The sequence below is a fragment of the Cynocephalus volans genome, chromosome 9 (assembly GCF_027409185.1).
Source record: "Cynocephalus volans isolate mCynVol1 chromosome 9, mCynVol1.pri, whole genome shotgun sequence".
Lineage (NCBI taxonomy): Eukaryota > Metazoa > Chordata > Mammalia > Dermoptera > Cynocephalidae > Cynocephalus > Cynocephalus volans.
In genome coordinates, this window is record NC_084468.1 from 85147871 (window position 1) to 85171075 (window position 23205).

At 36.7% G+C, this 23205-nt stretch overlaps 2 protein-coding genes across 2 annotated transcripts in view; both read right to left on the reverse strand.

Annotated features, from left to right (window-relative positions):
• The window catches only part of STPG2 (sperm tail PG-rich repeat containing 2), a 452805-nt gene that overhangs the window by 264794 nt on the left and 164806 nt on the right, over window positions 1-23205 (reverse strand). The window contains exons 7-9 of the mRNA XM_063107464.1: window positions 21778-21885; window positions 17113-17272; window positions 1815-1975 (exon numbers count right to left, since the gene is read on the reverse strand). Coding sequence (XP_062963534.1) covers window positions 1815-1975; window positions 17113-17272; window positions 21778-21885 — 429 coding nt within the window. The remainder of the gene's footprint in view (window positions 1-1814; window positions 1976-17112; window positions 17273-21777; window positions 21886-23205) is intronic.
• LOC134386196 (small ribosomal subunit protein eS27-like) lies at window positions 22694-22945 on the reverse strand. The gene has a single exon (XM_063108270.1). It carries the CDS (start codon window positions 22943-22945, stop codon window positions 22694-22696), a length of 252 nt encoding a protein of 83 aa, XP_062964340.1.

The window sequence follows — 23205 nt, forward strand, 5'->3', positions numbered from 1 at the left end:
GCATAACAAATAGCAAGTGCGTCAGCAAGCTTGAGTCAGTTCTCCTTGCTCTCAAGTCTAAATGAGGGCAAGACAGATAAGATGAAACGGATACATGCACACACAAGGGGCTATATTATGGGAAAAATAAAGCTTAGAGAAACCATGAGCTTAGAGAACCCAAATCTTTTATAATGGGCAGAAAGCATGCCCTCTGTTTGGTAGTGGAACAGTGTATCTTTTTTTTTTTTTTTTAAGAAAATGAAATTTTATTAATATTATTTTTTACATTCTAGGATGTTGTTGCAGAGCAGTTGGGAGGGAGGGGTAGAGGGGAAGAGGGAAGGAAATGGGATAGAAGAAGGAGGGAGTAGGAGAGGCAGGATTGAGGCCTGTGGCACCCCCTCATTCCCACGGGGTGACTGGGGGGCTTCCAGTAGTGGTTTAGTCATTGCTGGGCTGGATGCAGATGTCAGAGGGGTACAGAAAAGCCCTCACCCCCACTGTCCCAGCTCGGGAAACCGGGGCTCTTCTTGCTGCAGCTTGGTGGTCATCGCTGGGCTGGCTGCACGTGTCAGAAAGGCATGGCCAAAGCCCAAGGTCCCCCACCACCCCTGCTTGGGAGAGCCCGGGGCACTTGCAGTGGTGGCTTGGTGGTCATCTCTAGGCTGACTGCATGCATCATGGGGGTGTGGCTGAGGCCCTTGGTCCCCCACCGTCCCCAATCAGGAGAGCCCAGGGTGGAACACTGTATCTTTGAAGGCTATTTGCTGTACAATCATCCTTAAAAAGGAAATACTGAGCAAAGATATGCAAAAACATAAAAAACTCACAGAGAATTGTCTCTTAATAATAAAGAAAAAAATACATATTTACATAGAAAACAAACTTCTTTGGAAATGTTTACAGAGAAAACAAATCTCTGAACAGTAAGTTTCAATAAAAATTAGAAATCTGAAAAAAATTAGTCTAAAAATATAAAAAGTATTCCCATAAATTTTATGTGCAATAAAATATAAATGTTTATGTATCAGTCATTCAGTATGTCAGATTTCGAAATAGTTGCATAACAATTTCCACTTTAAAATTTTTAAGCATATTTATTCTAGTTTGTTTTATTTTGTTTTCATTGTTGCTGCTGTTGTTCTCATCTTAAAATCATGTGATACATCTTAAGACTGTACTAAACCAGTCTAGTTATTACTTCCACTGAATTGAAATCTGAAACTATAGTTTTCACCTCTGGTCTTGATTGTATGCCTTATATCACACAGAACCCTTTTCCATATCAAAAACTTTCCATTTTAAAACTAGCTGTCTTGTGTTGAGAAAAGTGAATAGATAAGATGATGATGGCAGGGGGAGGGGAGAGAGGCAGTGAGGGAAAAGGAATTGGTAAAGGAACACGAAAATAAACTACACTCTATATTGATAAATTAAAATTTTTTTAAATTGCTTTAAATAAAAAAAGAAACAGCCTTCTTGTTTATTCTCCTTAAGTCTTTCACTTATCTATATTAAACATAATCATATCTTTGTTCGAACTTGTGGGCCTTCACCATTCTGATTACCTTCCCCTGAACACATCCCCAGTCCACATTTTTTTCAAATGTTACATTTTTCATCTCTAGAACCTCAGTTTGTGCCTTTTTAATTTCTGCCGTTTCTCTACTATTTAATATGTTCAATCTTTCTTCTATTTTCTCTAACATATGGAACATAATTGTAATAATTGTTTAAGGTCCTTGTCTACTAATTCTATTATAATGTGTAATTTCAAGAGAATCCTAAGGGTATTAGATATAGAGAATTTTTTTTTGGTATTACTGTATTACCTGATAATCAGCAGGCCCAGGAGTAGTACAAGTTTCTTTCTGAACTATGAAGAAAGTCCGAGGAACAGAAGAACCAAATGCACTTTTCTTTTGTTTCTTCCAGCAGATATTTCTAACATTGGCAATTATGGTATTGTTTAAGATATTATAAAATCCAGGACCTAAAATTATAAAGAATATCATATATAAGAATAAATCTGCTTTTAATTACTTGTTTTGAAATGAGTATTTTAAATTAAGTAATTTTTTAAAATACAGAACCCTCATATACTGGCAGAAATGCAAAATGGCAGAGCCACTTTGAAAAACAGTTTGTCAAATTCTTATAAAGTTATACACATACTTACCATATGACCCAGAAATTCTCGGTCTAGGTATTTTCCAAAAAGAAATTTAAAAATCCCAAATATCAGCTGAAAAATAGGTAAACAAAATGTGCCATACCCTAACAATGGAATACCGCTCAGCAATGAAAAGGAAAGATAAATGTAACGACACAAGTGAATCTCAAAAACAACATGCTAAATGCAATGAAGGAAGACATAAAATCCTGAATACTGTATGATTCCATTTATATGAAATTCTAGAAAACATAAGGTCAAAGAAGCTGAGGCTAGAAGTGGTGGTGAAGATAAACTGCAAGAGGGCTTGAGGGAACATTTTAGGAATGATGGAAATGCTTCAAAACTTGATTATAACAATCGTTGTCTAACTACAGGAATACTTCATTTAGTGAACTTTGCTTTATTGCCCTTTGCAGATACCGCAATTTTTACAAATCGAAGGTTTGAGGTAACCCTATGTCAAGCAAGTCAGTCAGCGCCATTTTTCCAAAAGCTTGATGTCACTTCATGTCTCTGTGTCACATTTTGGTAATTCTTGCAACATTTCAAACTTTTTCATTATTATTATATCTGTTATGATTATCTGTGATCAGTGATCTTTGATGTTACTATTGTAACTCTTTTGCAGCATCACAAACCATACCAATATAAAATGCTGAACTTAATTGATAAATGTGTGTTGTTCTGACTGCTCCACTCACTGGCTATTCCACTGTCTCTCTCTCTCCTTGAGTCTCCCTATTCTCTCAGACACAACAATATTGAAATTAGACCAATGAATAGCCCTAAAATGGCCTCTAAGTGTACGAGTGAAAGAAAGAGTCCCACATCTTACATTTTAAATCAAAAGCTAGAAATAAAGCTTAGTGAAGAAGGCATGCCAAAAGACAAGACAGGCTGAAAGATAAACCTCTTGTGCCAAACAGTTAGCCATGCTGTGAATGCAAAGAAAAAGCTCTTGACGGAAATTAAAAGAACTACTCCAGTGAACATGCAATGATATGAAAGCAAAACAACCTTTTTGCTTATACAGTGAAAGTTTTAGTGGGCTGGATAGAAGATCAAACCAACCACAACATTCCCTTAAACCAAAACCTAGTCCAGAGCAAGGCCCTAACTTTCTTCAATTATATGAAGGCTGAGAGAGGTGAGGAAGCTGCCAGAGAAAAGATGCAAGCCAGCAGAAGTTAATTCATGAAGTTTAAGAAAAGAAGCCATATCCATATAATGATATTTCAAGGTGACACAGCAAGCGCTGAAGTAGAAGCTGCAGCAAGTTATCTGGAAAATCTAGTTAAGATAATTGATGAAGGTGGCTACACAAGACAGCAGATTTTCAATGTATATGTAACAGCCTTATATTGGAAGAAGACTCCACCTAGGATTTTCACAGCTAGAGAGAAACCAATGCCTGGCTTCAAAGCTTCCAAAGACAGGCTGACTCTCTTGTTGGGGCTAATGCAGCTGGTGACTTTAAGCCAATGTTCATTTACCATTCCAAAACTCCTAGGGCCCTTAAGAATTATGCTAAATCTGCTCTGCCTGTGTTCTGTAAATGGAACAACAAAGCCTTGATGATAGCATATATGTTTACAGCAGGTTTTACTGAATTATTTTGAGCTCACTGTTGAGACCTACTGCTCAGAAAAAAAGATTTCTTTCAAAATATCACCGCTCATGGACAACACACCTAGTCACCCAAGAGTTCTGATGGAGGGCCGAGCCTGTGGCGCACTCGGTAGAGTGCTGCGCTGGGAGCGCGGCGACGCTCCCGCCGCGGGTTCGGATCCTATATAGGAATGACCAGTGCACTCACTGGCTGAGTGCTGGTCACAAAAAAAAAAATGACAAAAAAAAAAAAAAGAGTTCTGATGGAGATTTACAAGGAGACGAATGTTGTTTACATTCTACTAACACAACATCCATTCTGCAGCCCATTGATCAGGGAGTAATTTCAACTTTCAAGCTTACTATTTAAGAAATACATTTTGTAAGGCTATAGCTGCAATAGATTGTGATTCCTCTGATGGATATGGGAAAAGAAAAATTGAAAACCTTCCAGGAAGGATTCACCAATTCTAGATGCCATTAAGAACATAATTCATAGAACAAAGTCAAAATATCAACACTAACAGGAGTTTGGAAGAAGTTGATTCCAAACCTCATGGTTGACTTTGCGGACTTCAGTTGAGGAAGTAACTGCAGATGTGGTGTAAATAGCAAGAAAATTAGAATTAGATGTGGAGCCTGAAGATGTAACTAAATTGCTTCAATCTCATGGTAAAACTCAAATGGATGAGGATCTGATTCTTACAGATGAATAAAGAAAGTGGTTTCTTGGGATGGAATATACTCTTGGTGAAGATGCTGTGGACATTGTTGAAATGACCACAAAGGATTAGAATATTATGTAAACTTAGTTGATAAAGCAGCAGCAGGGTTTGAGAGTATTGACTCCAATTTTCAAAGAATTTCCACTGTGGGTAAAATGCTATCAAACAGCATTGCGTGCTGCAGAGAAATCTTTCATAAAAGGAAGAGTCAATCAGTGCCACAAAATTCATTTTTGTAGCATTTTAAGAAATCATCACAGCCACACTAAACTTCAGGAACACCATCCTGATCAGTCAGTAGCCATCAACATCAAGGCAAGACTCTTCACTAGCAAAGAGATTACAAATTGCTGAATGCTCAGATGATCATCAAATTTTTTGCAATAGGATATTTTTAATTAAGGTATATTTTTTTTAGATATAATGCTATTGCATGCTTTATAGAGTACAGTACAGGGTAAACATAACTTTTCTATGCACTGGGAAACAAAAAAGTTTGTGACTCAATTTATTGCAATATTCACTTTATTGCAGTGGACTGGAACCAAACCCACAATATCTCCAAGGTATATCTATACATATATTTACCAAAACTCATCAAACTGTACACTTAAAATGAATTTTTAGTGTTCATAAATTAAAACACAACAGAAATAAACAAATAAATAAATAAATCTCAATGCTAAAAAGTATTGAAAGGTTGATATAGCAACATTTAAATAAATTTGACAAAAAATAAAAATAAAAATCACCTGTCATCTCCCTATCACAGAAGTTATTTTAATTTTTGCCTTTTACCTTTCAGTGCATATTTATATTCTGGAATATTTTCTACAGTGGCAGTCTAAGTGAATAAATTTTCATATATTTTCATTCAAAATAATACAAACAACTTTATATGCTGTTGAGAAAGTTTTTATCAAGACAGCCAAATATTTAGAATAAATATTTGTGTACATTCTTTATAATTCACTATTTTAAAAAAGTATCAATTCCAGTGAACAGCAATATCTACTAAATATGATATATTTGAAAGAATACTTAACCTGGTTGTACTTATGTTATCTGGATTCTAATAAATTAGCTCTGCCACTAAATAGGTATAAAACGTCACTTACATCTCACTTGTTTTTCATCTGAAAATAAGAGGAATTGAATAGATCAGTGCTACTCAAAGTGTGATCTGTGGACGGCTGCTTTTTCAAGAGCAATCTCCAAGATAAGGAGCTTATAGATAAATGTAAATTGACTATTTCACTAAGCATTTTGTAACTAGTTTTTCTTCATGAAGGAGGCATTGTGTTGATTTGCATTCTGATGCAATCTCCTTTCTCATCATAGGCAGGAAATAATTGACAAAAGGCACTTTGAAACAGTTTGCAAACAGCATCTAACACTAGACTAGGTGATACTTTGGTGCATTCCTCACCTAAAAGTAAGCAAATCATTCTATACGGGCAAATCCATCATACTCCTGACACATATACAGTTTTTCTCAAGCTGCACACAAAGTCTTCCAAATTTTTTAAGTATTCCAATTTTAAAGTCTATTCTCCCAATGTATCTACCAAAAATCCATTGTGCCAACTCTCAGAAAACCAAAGTGCTAATATGTGTCATCCCTGCTGTCTTCCAACTGGTAATGCTTAGAAAGAAGATAAAGAGGAAGTGTAATGAAAATTTTTTTGACCCACCATCTAAGGTACTTAAAGACCACTATCCCAGAACTATCTCCCTTCTGGTACAAAAGCACAACATAACACGTTGCCAGCAAGCTTAAGTACTTGAACATAGAATGGCCTCAAGACTAGGGATCTCAAAACCAATTGTTTCAAGAGTCCCAGGTGGATGCTGTAAAGCTTATGACTTTGCCTGAGAAGTGCTGGATTATCACTTTCACTGCATGCATTGATCAAGAAAGCCACTAAGGCTAGCCAAGATTGAAAGGGGGAAGAGTGAGACACAACCTCTCAATGGAATGCATAGCAAACCATTATGCCAGGAGTAAAGTATTATCATAACAAAACTCTAAAATTTGTGGTAATGATTTTGGAATCAGACAATGGATCAGAAGCTCTTCTTTGTCTAAGAAGACTTAGAAAAAGGGCCTTGAGGAGACTGTTGGTGATGACTTAAAAGACAGGAAAATGTTACAGGAGGCTGAAGAAAAGATATCTTGTATTATAAAATGGCAGAAATTTAAACCAAACTAATGCTTGAGGTAATAAAGAAAATACCTAATAAACTGGTAGATTCTAACTAAGGAAACTTCTGGGCTGAATATCGAAAGTGCCAACCTAGTTGTTTTTATCGATTTGTGAGAAAGTATGAATAGAAAGAAATGAGTTAAAAGTATTCACTTTTTAAGAAGAATTTGTAGGAAAAAAAAGGAACTAGAATTTTCCAGATTTGAAAATAAAACTGTTTTCATTCCCCATCTCTCCACACAACAAAAAAACGTCTCAAAATAAGAAGTGGTTTCAGGTCAAAGACCAAAAACAGGATTCGACTATAAGACCCTTTGTTCAATTTCTGGAAAACTTAGGGTGGTTAAAATAAAGGACCTCTAAGAATCTTGAAGTCTTATGTCCTAGAGCCTCCTGGCTAGGATAATAGTGCTTCTAAAAATTTAACGATGTTTAAAAAATAGCATCCTAGAGATCCTAAGATGGTGGTGGCTGCGGCAGTTGGCGTGGAGCAGCTGAGGTGAAAAAGGTGGCCACTGGGCCTTAGGCAGCCGGGAAACTTGTGGATCCTCCTCTTGCCAGCTCTTAAAGGAGGACCGCTGCTGGTGGCCGGTCGTAGGGGCTGACCACCACTTTGCCCTTGGCAGGAGAGGCTGCCTCATTTACAGGCAACAGCTTTGAAGTATGGAGCAGGAAAAGAACTATTTCTTTGCTGCAAAAGCGAGTCTCTAAATAGGGAACACGGCGCCGGGGCTGCTGTTGATGCTGCCAGGATCCCGGAGGCTGAGGCCGTGCTAAAGGCAGCCAGCTGCCCTATTCAGGATTCAAGGTTTCAGGCCGGCATAAAAGAAGATTCCTGAGGGCGCCTGAGCCGCGCTGCAGGTCTGAATGAGCAGGCCGAGTGGGCAGAGGCCGAGAATGGGGACGATGATGACGCAGAGGAAGAGAGGGAGCTGCTCGACCCGGCACAGCCCCGTGAGTGACCCCCGGCCAGGCCTTGCTCGGGGGGCGGACGCCCGCCTGGCTTCCGCCTGCCCCACGGGGCCATTCACCAGCCCGGGGCTGCCTCCATTTTCTCAGGTGGTGGTGGCTCTGGACTGGCTCAGCCAAGCCTGTCCTCCTTGCCTGGCTTGGCTCCTCACTTAGCCTTCCCACTTGCTTGCCCCGGTGCAGGGCTTCTGAGGGCCTGCGGGCCGGCCTCCCCTCCTACTCCCTCTGCAGTTCTCTGGTGGGGCTGGTGGCATGGGGTGTCCCCGGCCAGCGTTGGGAGGGCAAGGAAGTACGGGCTGGGCCGACTGTCACTCCACCGCACCCTGGGCTCCAGACCCCGGTAAACTTCCTGTTACCAGGAGGCAGATACCATCTCTGCTGCCACCAGTTCAGAAAAATGCCTAACTGATTTCTAGTTAGGAAGAGTGTGGTCAGAGAGTTCCCGAGTTCGCTTGAACCTGCCGGAGAGTGGACTGTGGGTGGGCACTGGACTCGGTCTGCGCCGGGGGGATTCAAAGGTGAACCGTGTGCTGCAGGCTACACTCCCGAGGAGCTCACGCTCTGGTGTGGGAGATAAGAGAAGCACACAAATAACCATGATAACAGGAGGAAGGTGATAAGGCCCAAGAAAGATCTACACAGTGCTACAAAGGCAGCCAGATCGACCGGTCATCTGCGCCTAGCAGAAACCTGGTAGACTACATGAGCGAGGCGGTGCAGAGCAGGGTCTTGAAGGCCCAGCTGATAGACAAGGGTTGCAGAAGACACGTCCGAGCCCAGCCCAGTGCGCACAGAGAGGGGAGACATCCGGGTAGGGAGGAGGAGACTCAACAGAAACCGCACACCCTGTGGGGTCACCACTGCATGATACAACAGCCTGGGCCAGAGCGCACGGAACAGGGAGAAGTCCTGCACAGGAAGTGGAAGCTCAGCAGAGACCACACAACCTGTGGTAACGTCCCGTGATCCAAGAGCCCAGCAGAGTCCAAGGTGACCAGAGAGGTGGCCCCCTGGAGAGGCCCAATACCCGAGGCAACCACACACACAAGGCACTAGAGGCCAACTGAGCAGTCACAGAGGTAGCCATACCAAATTGGCAACCACAGCAAAATCTTAGTTAGTCAATAGTCTCAAAGCAGTGGACTGTTAAACCCCCTGCCACAATGAATAAACATCAAAATAAAGATACCAGAAATACAAAAAATCAAGAAAGTACACCACCAAAAGTTAATGAATCTCAAACTCTAGATCCTATAGAACAATAAGCCCTTGAAATAACTGACAAGGAATTTCGAGTGATAATTCTAAGGAAACTGAATGAGATACAAGAAAACTCAGCTAGACATCATGATGAAATGAGGAAAAGTATACAGGACCTGAAAGAGGAAATGTACAAGGAAATCAATGTCATGAAAGAAAATGTAGCAGAACTTGCCAAACTGAAGAAGTTATGGAGTGAAATAAAAAACACCACAGACAGTTTAACCAGCAGGCTTGTCGAAGTTGAAGAGAGAACCTCTGAACTTGAAGATGGGCTGTTTGCAATAACACAAGCAGACAAAAAGAAAAGAAAAAAGAATCAAAGACATTGAAGAAAATCTGAGAGAGATATCAGACAACATAAAGCGCTCACATATCCGACTAATGGGTATTCCAGAAGGGGAGGAAAACAGAGATTGCATTGAAAACATATTCAGCAAAATAGTGGCAGAAAAATTCCCAGGTATAGGAAAAATCATAGATGTTCAGATCCAGGAAGCTCAATGATCTCCAAACATATTCACCAACAAAAGGCCCTCTCCAATACATGTTATAGTCAAATTGGCAAAACTCAGACACAAAGAGAGAATCTTAAAAGCTGCAAGAGAGAAGCGTCAAATCACCTATAAGGGAGCCTCAATCAGGCTAACATCAGACTTTTCATCACAAACCCTAAAAGATAGAAAGGAATGGGATGATATATTCAAAATACTAAAAGACAAATATCGCCAGCCAAGAATACTCTACGCTGCAAGGCTATTCTTCGGAAATGAATGGCAAATAGTGTATTTCTCAGACAAACAAAAACTGCGGGAGTTCACTACCACATGACCACCCTTACAAGAAATCCTCAAGGGAGTACTGGGTTTCGTTCCTGAAAAATAACTACCACTGCCATAAAAACCTAAGAAAAATCACAACCCACTAGTATAATAAAAACAACATTCATGAAGAGAAAAAAAAAATGCTATCTACAACCTAAGGAACCAACAAACACAGAAAACAAACAGTAAATCAGAAAGCAAGGAACAAAAGACACCTAAGACAACCAAACAACCAATAAAATGCTAGGAATAAATCAACACCTTTCAATAACAACTCTTAATGTAAAAGGCTTAAATTCCCCAATCAAAAGGCAAAGACTAGCTGACTGGATCAAAAAGGAGGACCCAACTATATGCTGCCTACAAGAGACCCACCTCACCCATAAAGATTCACATAAACTAAGAGTAAAAGGATGGGAAAAGATTTACCATGCAAACAGAAAAGAAAAATGAGCTGGAGTAGCTATTCTTATATCTGACAAACTAGACTTTAAACTAAAAACCATAAAAAGAGACAATGAGGGACACTACTTAATGATAAAAGGACTGATGCATCAAGAAGACATAACAATCATAAATATGTACGCACCCAATGTTGGAGCAGCCAGATTTATAAAACAAACTCTATTAGAACTAAAGAAGGAAATAGATACTAATACCATAATAGCAGGGGACCTGAACACCCCACTGTCAATATTAGACAGATCATCTAGGCAAAGAATCAGTAGAGAAACTCAAGATCTAAACAATACTTTAGACCAATTGGAATTGGCAGATATCTACAGAACATTCCATCCAACAACCTCAGAATATTCATTCTTCTCATCAGCACATGGATCCTTCTCCAGGATAGATCACATATTAGGTCACAAATCAAGTCCCAATAAATTCAGAAAAATTGGAATTATCCCATGTATTTTCTCAGACCACAATGGATTAAAACTAGAAATTAATAACAAAGGAAACTCTGGAAACTATACAAACACATGGAAATTAAACAGAATTCTACTTAATGACATATGGGTCCAAGAAGAAATCAAGCAGGAGATCAAAAAATTTATTGAAACTAATGAAAATAATGACACATCATACCAAAACCTGTGGGATACTGCAAAAGCAGTATTAAGGGGTAAATTTATAGCATTAAATGCTCACCTCAGAAGAATGGAAAGATGGCAAGTGAACAAACTAACACTTCACCTTAAAGAACTACAAAAACAAGAACAGTCCAAACCTAAAGTTTGCAGACAGAAAAAAATCATTAAGATCAGAGCGGAACTGAATGAAATTGAAACCCAAAAAACAATACAAAAGATCAATGAATGAAAAAGTTGGTGTTTTGAAAACATAAATAAAATTGACAAACCATTAGCATGGCTAACCAAAAAAAGAAGAGAGAAGATTCAAATAACAAAAATTAGAAATGAAAAAGCTAATATTACAACTGATTCATCTTAAATACAACAAATCATTCGAGACTACTATAAACAACTATATGCCAACTAATTTGAAAATCTGGAGGAAATGGATAAATTTCTGGACACACACAAGCTCCCAAAACTGAACCATGAAGACGTAGAAAATTTGAACAGACCAATAACAATAAAGGAGATTGAAGCTGTTATCAGAGGGCTCCAAACAAAGAAAAGCCCAGAACCAGATGGATTCACAGCAGAATTTTACCAAACATTCAAAGAGGAATTGACACCGATTCTTTACAAACTATTCCAAAAGATTGAAACTGATGCAAATCTCCCAATCTCATTCTTTGAAGCAAACATCCTCCTGATACCAAAACCAGGTAAAGATATAACCAAAAAAGAAAACTATAGGCCGATATCCTTGATGAATATAGATGCAAAAATCCTCACTAAAATACTAGCAAACAGAATACAGCAACACATAAGTAAAATTATTCACCACGATCAAGTGGGATTCATCCCAGGGATGCAAGGTTGGTTCAACATATGCAAATCAATAAATGTGATACACCATATTAATAAACTCAAACACAAGGACCATATGATCATCTCTATAGATGCTGAAAAAGCATTTGATAAGATTCAGCACTCATTCATGACAAAGACCCTCTATAAGTTAGGTATAGAGGGAAAGTATCTCAACATAATTAAAGCCATATATGACAAACCCACTACCAATATCATCCTGAATGGGGAAAAGCTGAAAGCTTATCCTTTAAGACCAGGAACTAGACAAGGATGCCCACTCTCACCACTCCTATTCAACATAGTGTTGGAAGTACTAGCCAGAGCAATCAGAGAAGAGAAGGAAATAAAGGGCATCGCTGTTTGCAGATGACATGATCCTATATATCGAACAGCCTAAAACCTCTACAGAAAAACTCTTGGAATTGATCAATGATTTCAGTATAGTAGCAGGATATAAAATCAACACACAAAAATCAGTAGCATTTCTTTTCTCCAATAGTGAACATGCAGAATGAGAAATCAAGAAAGCCTGCCCATTTACAATAGCCACCAAAAAAATAAAATACTTAGGAATTGAGTTAAGCAAGGAGGTGAAAAATCTCTATAATGAGAACTACAAACCACTGCCGAGAGAAATTAGAGAGGATATAAGAAGATGGAAAGATATCCCATGCTCTTGGATTCAAAGAATCAACATAGTGAAAATGTCCATACTACCCAAAGTGATATACAAATTCAATGCAATCCCCATCAAAATTCCAAAGACATTTTTCTCAGAAACGGAAAGAACTATCCAGACATTTATATAGAATAATAAAAGACCACGTGTAGCCAAAGCAATGCTGAGCAAAAAAAATAAAGCTGGAGGCATAACACTACCTGACTTTAAGCTATACTACAAAGCTATAATAACCAAAACAGTATGGTACTGGCACAAAAACAGACACACTGATCAATGGAACAGAATAGAGAATCCAGAAATCAATCCACACACTTACTCCCATCTGATCTTTGACAAAGGCACCAAGCCTATTCACTGGGGAAGGGACTGCCTCTTCAGCAAATGGTGCTGGGATAACTGGATATCCATATGCAGGAGAATGAAACTAGACCCATACATCTCACCATATACTAACATCAACTCAGAATGTATTAAGGATTTAAATATACACCCTGAAACAATAAAACTTCTTAAAGAAAACATAGGAGAAACACTTCAGGAAATAGGACTGGACACAAACTTCATGAATACGACCCCAAAAGCACGGGCAACCAAAGGAAACATAAACAAATGGGATTATATCAAATTAAAATGCTTCTGCACAGCAAAAGAAACAATTCACAGAGTTAAAAGACAACCAACAGAGTGGGAGAAAATATTTGCAAAATATACATCTGACAAAGGATTCATATCCAGAATATATAAGGAACTCAAACAACTTTACAAGATAAAAACAAGCAACCCAAGTAAAAAATGGGCAAAAGAGCTAAGTAGGCATTTCTCTAAGGAAGATGTACAAATGGCCAACAGACATATGAAAAAATGCTCAACATCACTCAGCATCCGGGAAATGCAAATCAAAACCACACTGAGATACCATCTAACCCCAGGTAGGATGGCTAAAATCCAAAAGACTCTGAACGATAAATGCTGGCGAGGATGCGGAGAAAAAGGAACTCTCATACATTGTTGGTGGGACTGCAAAATGGTGCAGGTTCTATGGAAAATGGTATGGAGGTTCCTCACACAATTGCAGATAGGTCTACCATATGACCGAGCTATCTCACTGCTGGGAATATGCCCAGAGGAATGGAAATCATCAAGTCGAAGGTATTCCTGTTCCCCAATGTTCATCACAGCACTCTTTACAATATCCAAGATTTGGAACCAGCCCAAATATCCATCATCGGATGAGTGGATATGGAAAATGTGGTATATGTACACAATGGAATACTACTCAGCTATAAAGACGAATGAAATACTGACATTTGCAACAACATGGATGGACCTTGAGAGAATTATATTAAGTGAAACGAGTCAGGCACCGAAAGGGAAATACCACATGTTCTCACTTATTTGTGTGAGCTAAAAATTAATATATAAATTCACACACACACACACACAAAAACGGGGGGCGGTAGAAGATATAACAACCTCAATTACTTGAAATTGATATGACAAGCAAACAGAAAGGACATTGTTGGGGGACAGGGAGGAGAGGGAGGAGGGAGGGAGGTTTTGTTAATGGGCAACAGTAATCAACCACAATGTATATCAACAAAATAAAATTTAAAAAATAAATAAATAAATAAAAAATACCTGCCTCAAAGGTGGCCAGAACTTGAGGGGGAAAAAATATGTAGATGTGGCTTTTCTCTAGTGGATATCATTATAATTAATACAATAAAAAATTCATAAAGTTTTTATAAGGAATTGTATGAACTTGGGATGAAAGGGACAGAGAAAGCACAAAATAAAAATTAGCTTATAAACCCACAATCTTCTATGGATAGGAAGCAAGTTGAGAAAGCTCTAGCTGCAAACACAGCCTATTTTTTATAGAAAGGGAAAAATGACTCAGAAGAAAGAACCAAGAGCCCCAAAGGTTGAACAAATAACCATGGAAAACCATTCCAAGAGCGCCTAATTGAGCCATAATCAAAGAAATGGCAAAATACGCCCTGCTGTATTTCAAAATTGCTATAGCCCTATGACTGCTGTGGGCCTCCAGGTTTTCCTCTTTTTGAATAAAGGACCCCTATTTCTCACCATATACCAAAATCAACTCAAAATGTATTAAAGACTTAAATGTAATACCTGAAAGTATACAACTACTAGAAGAAAACCTAGGAGAAATGCTCTAAGAGATGGTCTGGGCAAAAATTTTATGAAGAAGACATCTAAAGCATAGGCAACAAAAGCAAAAATAGACATATGGTATTACTTCAAAGTTAAAAGCTTCCACACAGCCAAAGAAACAACACAGAGAACCAGCAGAAAGGGAGAAAATATGTGCAAAGTATTTGTTTGACAAGGGATTAATATCCAGAATATACAAGGAATTTAACTCAATGGACATAATAATAATTTGATTTAAAAATGGACAAATATCCTAAATAGACATTTCTCAAAAGAAGACATACAAATGTCCAATAGGTATGTGAAAAAATGCTCAACAACACTAATGGTCAGGGAAATGCAAATCAAAACGACAATTAGATATCATCTCACCTTAGTTAGAATGACTATTATCAAATAGACAAAAAATAACAAATGATGGCGAGGATGTGGAGAAAAGGGGAACTCATACATTCTGGGTGGGAATGTAAATTAGTACAGCCATTATGAAAAAAAACTATGGAGGGCCGAGCCCATGGCGCACTTGGGAGAGTGCAGCGCTGGGAGCGCGGCGACACTCCCGCTGCGGGTTCGGATCCTATATAGGAATGGCCGGTGCACTCACTGGCTGAGTGCCAGTCATGAAAAAGACAAAAAAAAAAAACTATGGAAATTTCTTTAAAAATAGAACTACTGCATGATCCAGCAATCCCATTGCTGGGTATTTATCCAAAAAAAAAAAAAAAAAAGGAAATTAGCATACCAAGGAGATATTGGCACCCCACATTTATTGCAGCATTGTTCACAATAGCCAAGACATGGAATTAACCTAGAAGTCCATCTACAGGTGAATAAAGAAAATGTGGTATATATACACAATGGAATATTATTCAGCCATGAAAAAAGAATGAAGTCCTCTCATTTGCAGCAACGTGGATGAACCCTGGAAGACATTATGTCAAGTGAAATAAGTCAGGCACAGAAAGATAACTATTGCAAGTTCTCACTCATATGTGGGAGCTTTAAAAAAAATGCTGAGTTTTTAGGAGTAAAGATTAGAATTATGGTTACTAGAGGCTGGGAAGGGAGGAGGAAGGGAAATAAGGAGAGGCTGGTTAATGAATGCAAAATTACAGCTAGGTAGGAAAAATAAGTTCTAGTGGTGTACAGTAGTGCTAGGCATCTATAATTAACAATAATTTATTATATGTTTCCACATGACTAGAAAAGAGGAGCTCAAATGTTCTCATCACAAAGAAATGATAAAGTTTTATGATGATCAATATGCTTAATTACCCTGATTTGATCACCACACATTGCATACATGTATGAAAATATAACTCTGCACCTGATAAATATGTACAATCAATACAAGTCAATTAAAAAGTAAATAATTCTTTAAGATATGTCTAGTATGATTATCTTATCTCTGTACCATCATATGTTGAATGAACCGACTCATTTTTTTGGTTCACAGCTCTTCTGACAGAGAGGAATCATACTCAAGAAGCTGTTTCTTAAGAATCACACACACAAGAATCCTCACCTGCACCTAAATTTAACTTTGATGATAAGACCCCAGACTGAGACATCACGCCATAACCGCGTGAGACTTTGAAGTCCTCAAGAAGGGATGGGAGCACTTAGGAAGAATGTAAATATTTTGTAGCCAGAGTGTAGACTATATAGCAGATTAAAGATAGCCATAAATTCTTTGCTACCCCTGTCACCAAGAGATGAAGTTTCAGTTCTTCCCTTTGGTATATTATTCCCTGCGTGATCTGATTGACTGATAGAATGCAGAATAAGTAATGTCCTGAGAGTTCTGTGGTTAGGTCATGAAAAGCCCTGCAGCATGTGGTCGGGTGGAGTCTTGAGCCACCACGTTAAAATTCAGACTACCCTGAGGAAGCCATGTTGGAGCTAGGAATGTACTTTGAATGACAGTTTCACCCAAGCCCTGCCTTCTAGCCATTCCACAAAATAATAAGATATAATAGAAAAGTCTGTTGTTTTAAATTACTAAGTTTGTTACACAGCAATAGATAACCAGAACTATGTTAGCAATTGTGAACATCATTTTGGTTCTATATGCTTAGCTTTGCATACTAGCATACCCACTGAGAATACTACAATTTGTGATAAGACATTCCTGAAATAAAACTTTAACAAAACTGAACGTCACAAATTCTATTACTAGTAGTAACCATAGTTGATATATTATAACTATAGTTATAATTTTAACTATACAATTATAGGTTATATAATTGGTTTTTAATGGTGGTTGTTTCATTCACTAAGAGAAAATTATAAAATTTACTGAGTAAAAAAAAACAATAGAAAATTACAATTAAGATGTGAGACCTGTTAAACTGAAATCTTACTAAAACTATACATTGCTCTGATCTGTGTTTAGTGCATAGCCAATGTTTTAAAAAAATTGACTTAAAATGACACAACCAACCATAAGACAAAAAAAAAATGTACTCTCTGGTGCAGGCATCTTGTTAAGAATATCAAAAAGACATTTATTTTTACATAAAACTAAAAAGCTATATGGATTAATTGCTAACCTGGCATTTCCTCTGTCCTGGAGTCCTTTGTGAATCGAGGAGCACTTTGACCAAATGGGGTATTTTTCAGTCCTAATGTTTTCTTCAAGGACTTCAGAGCATTTTGAGGTTCATTATATGTGCCAGGAGCAGGGGTGATTGATTTCATAGATACAAATCTCTGGTGAAAAACAGGAAAATATGCCAGTGAGAAACTATAGTACATTTTGATACTTCATGAGTTAAAAGCTGCCTTCTGAGTAATATAACATCTGGAGTTCAATTTATTTCCTAATGGAGTGAAGAAAATGTAGATGAATTAAGATCTTGTACCCATCAAAACATAAAATATTTAGCTTTTAGTAAAATCACCTATATACTCATACAGTAATGCATTATGTGCCTTACTAAGGCAGATAGACTTTTAAAAGGAAATATTCTTAACATTATATTCTAGATGAGAGTGTATAAACAATCTTCACATTTAAAATATTCTGCAAGTTAAGATAATAAATTTAAAAAGTATATGCATATAATCTAACATGATTTGTTTTATGTAATCAAATTATACAAGTTGACAAAGTTCCTCAACATGTATATTCAATTAACTTAACAATAATATTAAATACCTTTAAAAAGTCATAGATTCAAGTGGTTTATAAATCCAATTTAACTTATAAACTTATTAATATTAAGTATAAATATCTGTATGTATAACTATATATAACTATGAACTCATGAAATACAGCACTGTATAATCTTACTTTTCAACTTTTATTTGAAAATAATTTCAAATTTACAGAAAAATTACATGAATAAAAATAATACAGAAAATAGCTGTATATCTTACCCAGATTCACCAATAGTTAACATGTTACCCCATTTGTTTTTTTTTTATTTGCCCAATATCTCTGTCTCTATCTTTCTCTCTGTTTGTCCATCTCTCTCTATCTCTGAATCTCTCTGTCTCTATGTATACATACACCTACCTACATGCACATATATAAAGAAAACTATATAGATACATATAATTTTATATATATAATGTTATGTATATTTAACTTTCTTAATAGAAAGTAAAATATGTCATGGCTCTTTACCCCTAATTACTTCAGTATGAATTTACTAAATGGAGATATTTTCTTACATATCCACAGTACAGTTATCAGCTTCAGTAAATGTATCAGTGACATAACACTTTAATCTACTATTCATATTTAAAATGTGTCAGTTGATCTAATGATGCCTCTATGCATGCATTTTTCTCCTGAAGTACATAATCTAGTCTAGGGTCAGATATTGCTTTTAGTCATCATGTTTATTCAGCCTCCTGTAAAGTAGAAACATTTCCACAACCTTCCTTTGTGTTTTGTGACTTTGACATTTTGGAAGAATATTACGTCCCCCTTTTGCGTAATAGAACCTTCCTTATTTGGCGTTTATCTGATGCTTCTTCATGATTATATCAAGGTTATACATTCCCAAACAGAATACTAAATAGGTGATGTTGTGGCTTTCTCGGGGTATTAAATCTGGAGGGATGTGATGTCCTCAGGTCCTCACCATTGATTTTAATTTTGATAAAACCAACATTCCTTCTACATTTATCAGTAAGCACTCAGGACTCTTCTGTAAGCAAGAGCTCTCCCTTCTCCTCTGATTATTTATTTCATTATCTAACTTTCTGTCTACTTATTTATTATTCATATGGACTCACAAATGCCAGTTTTAATGATTTATAATTCATTACTGAACGTTTTACTAGTTGGGAGCCCTTTAAGTTGATTCTTATGTCCCTATGCTATGTGATATGCTCTCATCATTTTTTTTTAAACTTACTTTCTAACATGACAAGACGTTACAGTTTCATCTTTCACCCACCTTGGAATCAGTCATTTTTCTGAGTCATTTCTCTGAGTCGGTTCCTTTTGGTAAGGGAATGGAAATAGAGATCAAGATCTGGGCACTAGATGTGCTCCTTGCTACTGGGGTGTCTTTGCTTCTTTTCTCATTTAGCAGAAAGACTTAGTAAATACATATATATGTACAAACACATTTAAACACACACACACACATACATAAAGAGACACACACATATATATATTTCTATGTGCACATATATGCATATGCATATGCATATATATATGAAATCATGAATTCATCTCAAAACCTTCAATTCAAATCCATCCCATGGAGCCTTACCTCTCCCAATCCATATTTGTATTCTACAGTGAAAATCGTGGCTCACAATGTTAACTTTTTTGCTCAAACTTGTAATACATCTAAAATAGTTTCATATGATTGCTTCACCCATACCATTCCAATAAACCAACCTACTAAAAAGAATTCAGAATTTGTTACACTCACTACCCACCTCACCTCCCAATCTCATGCAAGACTAATGTAGTGAAATACTGTGGTTACCTGAATTATTTATTCTTTTTTTTTCCTTTTCAGTGTGGTTAAGGGTATTCATTTGGAATGAAACTACTCATTTGTTTCCATTTGCTTTCAGTTTTAGGGTTATGTTTTTTAATCCTTCCCATTTTCATTTTGGAATATATGCAACATTGACATGCTTCCAAAAGACAAAATATGTTTCTAAAATTAGAGTCAAAGTGTTACTCCTTCCATCCCATGAAATGCTGTGCCACCATAAAAAAAAAAAAAAAGTGTTGATTCGTAACATTTGCTAATTTCCATTGTATAGTGTAAATACAACCAAAGCAGGGACTAATTTCACACCCCTGGAAAATTAACAATTGGCTCTTGCAAGCCAGTACAGTGAATTACAGCATACCAGTGCTTCCACTCCATCTCCTCATCATCCCTCCAGGTAACCAACATCACTGTTTTCTGGTTTATCTTTGTTGTGTTTATATAAAGTCAAGCAGTTTTGTTTGTATTTTCCACTTTTCCTTCTTTCTTACACAGAAGTTAGTACATGGTAACTCTTTTGCACTATGTAAAGTAGGTAAATATTAATACTACCAAAAAAGCAATTTATTTTTGGAAACACCAAAGGGGACTCTAAATTTTTTCTAAATACTATCCTATTATTTAGATACTGAGTGCATTGTTTAAAAATGATAATCCTCAACCCTGGCTGGATATTAGAATCACTTGAGGAGTTAAGAAAATACTGATGCCTTGACCCTATTCTGGACCAATTAAATAAATCTCTGGGAAGAAGAGTAGAAGGGCAAGATGGCACCTGGATATCAGAATGTATCAAAATTCCCCAGTTGTTTCTAATGTGCATCCAGGATTGAGAACCATTGTTATAAAGGAAATATTGTTTTGAAAATTAACAGTTGAAGATATAAGGCAGTCCAATGTATTTAGATAAAATGCCAGACAACTCCTTAAATCAATATCTAAAATAAGTGTCCCAGAAATATATCTTTCTTTATTCCTATAAACCAGAAGTTTTGTGTTCTAAGTCCATCTTAACTGCATTATTTCTTTTTCTATCATAATCATTAATATATCTGTTTATATTCAACTAAATACTAATACTACCACTAGCAGTCAATCCTGTTTGGTTTTAACTCCTCCATATTTTTCACCCCAGAACTATTATTCTTTTCTCCATCATCCCCTTCAAAAAAATTGATATCATATTCTTTTCCATTTCTGAAAATATATTTAAAATATGATTGGTGTCAAGTGATGTAAAATTAGGACAATATATCCTATGAACATAAGTAGAGTAAAAACTGAGAGTTCTAGTTGTAAAACTTACATTTTCAATAATCAAGGGCACACATACACACACACACACACACACACAAAATATCCCGTCCCCCACACATCTGTCTTTTGTAGTACCTTAAGTACCATTAAGTTGCTCAAGGCAGAAGCCTGATATTCATTCTTGAATCTTCCCACTCCCTCACTACAACACACAACCTATTAAAAAGTCATGTTAATTATATCTCCAAAATGTACCTGCAATCTATCTACTCATCTCCAAGGAGTTGTTTCTTAAGTACAATGAAACTAAAGTAGCCATCTGTAATCATCTGAAGGTTAATAACCTTGCTAAGTTAAATAAGATTATCAGACCTGTATGTAGTACAGGTAGATAAATACCACTACTTTGGTCTGGAGGCTGCCACATTATAAAGGTTTGCTAGTATTGTAACTGTATTGCCCTAGAAATATGTTAGATACCATTAAGTTCCTTTAGTATATTCCTTGGAGAATGTGAAATGGTAACTACAACTGTAGCGTCACTAATAAAGGTCCTAGTGGCAAATGTAGATATGGCCTATGGGCCAGGTTCCACAGAACGCCTTCTCTGAAAAATATACTCATCCTTACAGGTTACACATTAACACTCCACACATTCACTGATAATGTATATTTTAAAACTCAGACTAAAGTAGACATTTCTTATCAACTGAACTGAATGTGCACAAATGCAAATTTTCTTAATAGAAAATATTCGATAGATGGTTCCAACTCAAATATTCATCTGTGTATTACTGTCAATATTCTAATCTTATTTTACTTCATTTTACCGACATTTTTTACAATATGTTTTCCCTGGACCATGTCTGTTTCCAATTTGCTTAAATACCAGTGTTCTCTTTATAATCTCCTTAAACACCATTGGATTTGTTGCTGGCCTCACATTGTGCCTATTAGACTCTATATTTAAAAATAGCAATAGATCATTACCTGGGATTGAGAAAGAAAAGCAGGGGAGGCATTGTTTACATTTGGTGTCATATTTTCAGTCTTCTGAAACTGACTTTTAATGTCATATCTTCCAGGTCCTGGTACTCCCTAAGTTAAAGGAAAAGAAAAGAAATACACGTTCTCATTAAGAAAGGATCTATACCACCTAAGGAATAGTTGGCTAAATATCTGAGCCAAAGCTACAGGGTTTTTAAGTGAATTCCTGTGTAACATTACTAAAGCATTTTATTAAAAGGCCACCAGAACAAACTTCTTAAGAGCAACGAAAAAGAAAATTTTCCTTAGCAAAGCATCCCTTGAACCTGAAAACACACTATTTAAAACTTTGCTGCCCTCTACTGATAAAGCTCAGAGAAAAATTACCCGTCTTCACAAGATTAAATATTTAAATGAAGAAATAAAAATGACTCATAGTTCTTCCATTTAAAAGTATACAACTAGCTGTTCTCTAAAAAATAGAGAGAATATATAGAGATATATATGTATAGATATAGATATAGATATATACACTACTGTCTTTTCAAATATTCATTTATCACTAGCTTGGTGTTTTTTCCAACAAGTAGACTTTTGGAAATATTTTAACTACAAATGTTAGAAAATGTGAGACATTGAGCTTTTAACTAGATACTTTATAATAGATAAGAATTAAGTAAGTCAGTCCTAAAATTGAGTTCTTTATTATCTTAGAAATAAAAATTAAATATCAAGAACTGCTATTTATTCATCATCAAATATTTTAATTACTTTGATAAGGTACTTTTCATTAAAAATATATATATAAAGTTAGATTCAAATCTTCGACTTTATATATATCTCAACTACTTTTTTTTTTTTTTATATCCAAGACGTATTTATTGGGATGATTTTCCACTCATGTTGATTCAGGGTGCTTTTAGTGTTGCTTCCTCCTGAAGGAACATCCTTCTGTAAGTCTTGCTTTTTCTCCTGTAGGCTGGCAGAGGACAGTGGAATAGCCAATGCACCAAACTACCAATTGTGCATGGCTAAAGACTGGGGTGATTTTAGAGCATCCTGGGCATTTCACATCCATGAAATCGGAATTGGGGCTCTGCACCAGGTGCTTCTTCTTGTGTTTCCTCTTCTCTTCTGGAGAGGGACGGAGGAGATCCTTTGTGAGAGGCATGTTCTTGTGAGGAGGTCTTCACTGCTGGAAAGGGCCTCACCTACTTTTCTACAGCTGAAAAAGTTACTACTTGGTTTATGAATTAAATGTTTGGTTTATAAGTTGAATGCATAATGAAGTTCTATCAGCATATCCTGTCACCCTTACCTTTATAATATGTCCAAATCCAGCCACTTGTTTCCACCTCCACTACTACCTCTGATTCAAGCCACCACCATCTCTTTAATTATTGTGAAAGTCTCCTAACTGCCCCCTGCTTC